Raw genomic sequence first — 5,806 nt, 5'->3', positions numbered from 1 at the left:
GTGCTGGAGGCAGCAGAAGGGCAAGGGCTTGAATAGCCAAGGCTGAGACTTTCAAGGCCAGAGCGTCTCAGGCTGGGCCTGGCCTTTTGCTACATGTGGCAAAGCTGTGTCCTTCCCACGCGAACCCAAACCCCTCAGGGGTCTTTTTCCAGCCTGCTTTCTGTCCAAAGCTGTTTCCTGTTGCTGACACTCACACTGTCTCTGTGGGCAGATAGGCACTGAAGTGAAGCCATCCCAGTTCTGAGTCGCAGGTTCAAGCAGTTAAGCCTTTACCCCATGGCGTACCATGCTCACCCCCTCTCCAGGGCTGCGGCCGCACCTGCATTCAGGAAAATTACCCGCTTTTACCTGTCCAGCTCAGCTCTACACTGTCCCTGCAGATGTCAGCAACCTCCGGTCCACGAATCCAGAGCTTCTCCCTAGGACCCTCTGTAGCCTGCAGGTTTCTTTTTGATTTTACAAACTCAGTCTCCTTTTGATATGAGCCAGAAAGCAGGAAGAAAGTCCAGAATGTTTGGTACCCTCTCCACGTTATAGTCTTTCTCTTCAACCTCACTGTTCTTTTTCAATTTCTTCTCAATTCCTTTCTGATTCCCTGGCACTTTCTCTCAATTTCTTTTTTATTTTCCTGACTCAGGTTGTTATTTTTCAGAGTCTAGATACTGAGTCTGTGGGAGGCTGAATTGCTGCTGCTCACCACTCCTTCATTTTCCAGCACAGAACACCTGAAGGTAACCCACATTCATATAAAGGTCACTGCAGTGCCTGGTTCCCCAGTTCTCACCCCGGCATTCCAGTGAGAGTGGATTTATGTGAATTGCTGTCATTTATACTAACAACTGGGGAAAAGAAGACTCAGGAAGGTGAGAATCTTAGTTGAAGAGGTGACACAGGTCAGCAGAGGGAGCTTCATATAGTCAGCAGAAGTAGGACCCCAAGAGCCAGCCAGTCCAAGCTGTGCTCACTTCCTGAGGATGATGGATGTCCTATGTCCAGAAAGCCCAGACCTCACAGAATGTGCATGTTCCCCGGGTCAGCTGAGTGGACCTAGTTGTATGCAACCTTCTGCAACTGTTATGAAGACAGTCATCAGGAGATGAGGTCGTGTTATCCAAGGGAGAGATCAGCTCATCTCAGGTGGGGTGGGGTTGAGGGAAGGTAGGCAGCAACAAGAGGGTAATGGAGTTCACTGCAGCGTTCCATGCAAGCTCCTACCAGGGGGCCAATGAGTCTGTGACAAAAGGCTGAAGAATCCAAGGCAGAAGTCGAAGAGTCTGCACTAGAAGCCAGGAGACAAAGTCTAAGCTGAAGGTGAAGACTGGAGCTCCTCCAAAAGGGATGGAAGTTCCTCTGTCCTTCCTCATTTCCCTTTTATATTATCTAGGTGATGATCTACCCTAGAGTGGCTCCTCTACACACTAGGGTGTAGAACTGCTGAGCCAATTGCTGAGCCAAGTTTAGCTAAGCTTTTAAACATTTCAAGTTGACATAATCAATCAACCACAACACTTACTAATACTCTGACTGCTGAGACACAATACTTGACATGTGCAGTTTATTGGAAGAAAAGTTGCCTTGGAATAACAATTTATAGGGTTTTCACTAGACAGTCCGCCAGCTACAAGGTAGAATAGTAGAGTGGAAGGGCCTGGCCGGAGGAAACCTGCTCAGCACAAGTCCTCCAGGAAGCAGAACTGAAAGGAAGAACCAGGTTGGGAGGTAGAAACTCCCTGTCGCACCAGGTGACCTCTCTTTTCTTAGCAGGTGCCACCACCTGAAAGCAATCTAGCCATAAAGCCCATACTGCAGACACCTTCCAAAGGTCCTCTCAGTGTCCCCATGTATCTTTCAGAGGAGATCTAGACCATAACCAGGGTCTCACACCACCAGTCAGATGTGCACAGGTCTTGCTGTCAGCATTGATAGCACCATGTAGGGATGACAGGATGGCCATCTGACTTATCTGAGATTCTTCAGGATCTCATGGGGGTGACAGTCTAGCTCTGAGACATGTGTGCAGGCTGTCCTCAGGGATCCCCATCTGGTCAGGGACTCACAGGTGTCCCAGGATCACCGAGAGTCAAAATGAGGACACTAAGGAAGGATTTATGGTACTTCTGACCTGAACACAGAGAAGTGGGTGCTCCACAGATTTTATGTTGCTTCTTCAGTCATCTGGGGAAGCCTGGGCAGGGCTCTCAGGCTCAGGCTGCTCTCTTAATTCTGCGCTGTTGATCTTAGGAAGCTGAAGGCCTTGGTAGGAGGGAGGTGGGGCAAGGAGAGCAGAAAGAGGATGCCAAGGCCTGTCAGGAGTCCAGGATTGGGCAAAGTCAAACCCTATAGCTGACCATGCACCAAGATACATTCCACCTGCCTCCTTGACACCTATCCTTAGACCCAGGGAACAGATGGAGTGGACTCCCTTCTCTCCCTCTTGGAATGACTCAGAGAGATAGACCTGTGATTTCAAGAAGGTGGCCCCTGACTATTGCGGGGGGAGCCCCAGAACTGACTATCAAATGAGGATGGGGCAGGTTCCACTTCCCAGGGCACATGGAACCCAGGGAGCTTGTCCACTTCCACCTGTTGCCTCCAGGCAGCTATGTCCAGCTGTGTGTCCCCTTACGCACTTTTGTTCCCTCTCAGGGGCAGAGATTTTTTTTCTGAGTTTGCCTCAGGCAAGCAGAGGGCTGGAAACGAGGTCCTACTTAAGGACAGATGTTGGCCCTGAGTGAGCAGAGAGGTGACCATCCACTAGAAGAGTGGGAACTCTAAAGTCAAGTCCATCTCTCATGTGAGGTCTGGGAGAGCAGGACTATGCTTGAGGTCTGCAGTCTGAGGGTCCCCATGCCTCTTACAGGAGCTCCAGGAAGCAGGCGGAAAGGTCTTGTTGTGAAGCAGTGTCCAGAGCTCACACAGCAGGAGACCAGGGCGGAGTCAGGAGTCAAGGTGAGGTGCATGCCTTGATGGATTCCTAGGGTTCCACCTACCCCAGAGCAGAACATGTCATCACCCCCAGGCTGCATATGCCTTACCCTCATCCCTACAGCCTTGTCCTCTGTGAAGCAGCCTCACCTCATGCCCCAGGATCATGGGGACAGGGTGATAGGAGGACAGGAGCTGTGAAACCCTACAGCACCTCCCAAGAGAAGACCTATAATGTGCTTTTGGGGGAGGCAAGAAGCGTGTTGTGCTCAGCTGAGAACATTAATTGTCTCCCTCTCTCCTCCAGGCATCTGAGTCTTCAATATCAAGCTCTTGCTGTCCACAGGGAACACCATGATGCCTCACGGTCATGGAAGCCCAGAAAGAAAGCTCGAGAGTGGCCGTCCTGCTCAAAGCAGTACACGGGTCTCCATGGGTGCGCAGGTCCTCACGGATGATGAGAAGGAAGCAGCAGCCAGTGCTTCCTCTTCCTCCTCTTCCTCCTATGCTTCAATGGGGGCCACAGCAAGAGAAGAGCCTGGGTCTGGGGCACCAAGTTGTCCTCAGAATCCTCAGGGCATCTTTTCTCTCCCTACTGCTTTGGCTTCCAATGCAAGGAGCCAGTGTTGTGAGAGCTCAGGTAGGCAAGGAGAGGAGGGTGCGAGTTCCTCCCAGGGCGAGGATGCCTCTCAGGTCATGCAGGATGAGCTCCTAAATGACAAGTTAGATAAATTGCTGCCATTCCTGCTCCAGAAGTATCAAAAGAAGGAGCAGGTCACCATGGAAGAAATCCTGCGTGTCATGGACCCGGGTTATCGTGCGTATTTGCCTCTGATCTTTAGGCTTCTCTGTAAGTGCATGTATCTGACGTTTGGTATTGATATGAGAGAAGTGGCTGCCCCTGGCCACACATACGAGCTTGTCCCCATCTTGGGCCTCACTTATAATGGGATACTAGATAACGAGGTCCAGATCTCTGCCAAAGCAGACCTCCTGATACTCATCCTGAGTACAATCATTATAAAGGGCAACTCTCTCAGTGAGGGGGATCTAAGGGACCTACTGAGCAACAGGCAGGAATTAGGTGAGAGGGAGTATGTTATTGAGGATCCCTGGAAATTCATCACTGAGGATTTGGTTCGGGAAGGGTACCTGGTGTATCAGCAGGTTCCTAACAGTGATCCTGTTTGCTACGAGTTCCTGTGGGGTCCGAGGGCCCATGCTGAAACCACCCAGATGAAAGTCCTGACGCACATGTTCAGCCTTGATAGGACAGACCTCAGGTCTTACCCACATGTATGCAAGCAGCCTCCTAGAAAGAAAAATGATAAGTTGAGGGCCCGTAAGGGGAAGGATGAGTGACATGCACAGGGAGTGTTCCACAAGCACGTCACTGCTTAGGCTCCCACCACACATGAAATGAGGTCTATTCTCAGCTGATGTTTCGGGAGACCAGGCAGTTTTCTAAGTGGTGAGGGTGCAGGGGTGGGAGTGAATACGGGGCATGCCATCTTGATCTTTGTTCTGCTTAGATTACTACTTAATGAGTATGTCATTTCTTCATGACTTTTTCAAGTCTTATTTCTTTGAGAGATTTAAGTAGCTTGCAAATCTTACTGGAAGAATGATGCTGATCTCACATGTACTTTTAGTTTTATATTGATGTTTAATTGTGATTTCTGATACGAATATGATTTTGTGATTTTGTTCACAATTGTGATTTTTCCACTCCCAATATAAGTGTTGTTACTGTTTTCTCAAACAAACTAGGAAGCCTCACATTTTATTTCTGAAAGAATAGGATTGGAATAGGGATGTCCTTGGAAATGTGTATGTTTGCATGAAGTTAGATGAAGTCAGAAATAGACATAAGGATAAAAATCAGTTCTTGAATTCTTTTTCTTTTTCCCTATTGTGCTATACTATTAAAATATATGCATACCTGAATTTGCGTGGTTTCTTTGATTATACTAGGGAAATTTACTGTCAGTAAATAAGCCCATCTCCTCACAGGCAAATTGACCCCAAACCTTCATTGCACTTGTGCCCTTTTATGGCCCTGCATCTGTGGTGGAGATATAAGAACACTAGACTGAGCAGGATCAAAGTGACCCCATAGGATGATGGAGTCCAGGATAGTGTCGGCAGACAAAGAGATATCCTCAAGGAACTTAAAGGAAGGTAGCAGAGCCCTAAGTGGGTGGAATCTAGCAGAGAGCAGCCATGGGTGAGCGCAGAACTAGGACAGGTTGGGTTGGCTACCTGCAGTTGATTTTGCAGGTGTTGATTTTAACACAGCTCCATGCCAGCCAGGACCAGACCCTCAGATGTGGTGTCTTGGGCCTGAGAGGATGGCAGATTGCTTTTAGCAAACTTTTAGATGGTGGGTGATGACAAGAGAAACAGAGATGAGAAGATGGCCCTTCACAGGGCAAGAACCAGGAGACTCGTGCCCCACATCTGCAGGGATTTCCTGAGAGATAAGGGTGACATTCAGGTAAACATAGATCAAAAATTCCTTGGTCAGGTGCTCTGGTCTCTGCTGGGAGTGTCCATTTTCCAGGGGTTTGTGGTGCCCAGTTGACTGCTTTTCTGGGGACACCTTATTCTGAGTCCACTTTGCCTCAAACAGTCTTACAGGGTGGACATGAGTATCCGGTCAGTGATGCTGTTGTTTTAGTCAAGTGGTCAGATGACTGGCTGACCAAGTATTTCTCCCTGCAGAGAAATTCTTAGTGTTTACCAGTATCTTCCCCATCTTACTCCCACGGTGCATCTGGGAGAGCACTCAATCATTTCCTTTGTTGTGGCTGGGGATTTAGCTCAGCGGCAAAAGCACCTGCCTGGCAAGCGCAAGGTCGTGAGTTTGGTTCCCGGTACC

At 49.0% G+C, this 5,806-nt stretch overlaps 1 protein-coding gene across 1 annotated transcript; it reads left to right on the top strand.

The window, feature by feature from the left end:
- The first annotated feature begins 3,438 nt into the window (after nucleotides 1-3,438).
- LOC102027761 (melanoma-associated antigen 11-like) lies at nucleotides 3,439-4,287 on the top strand. Its single transcript, XM_013505529.1, has one exon. The coding sequence runs from the start codon at nucleotides 3,439-3,441 to the stop codon at nucleotides 4,285-4,287; it is 849 nt and encodes a 282-aa protein (XP_013360983.1).
- Nucleotides 4,288-5,806: the final 1,519 nt, after the last annotated feature.

This window comes from Chinchilla lanigera, unplaced genomic scaffold (genome assembly GCF_000276665.1).
Source record: "Chinchilla lanigera isolate Chin_1 unplaced genomic scaffold, ChiLan1.0 scaffold00097, whole genome shotgun sequence".
Lineage (NCBI taxonomy): Eukaryota > Metazoa > Chordata > Mammalia > Rodentia > Chinchillidae > Chinchilla > Chinchilla lanigera.
Note: the sequence above shows the minus strand (reverse complement) of the source record. Positions and strands in the feature narration are given on the sequence as shown.

What these genes read in the sequence shown, in the direction of transcription:
- LOC102027761 (XM_013505529.1), top strand. Translation starts at nt 3,439, where the DNA reads ATGGGGGCCACAGCAAGAGAAGAGCCTGGGTCTGGGGCACCAAGTTGT.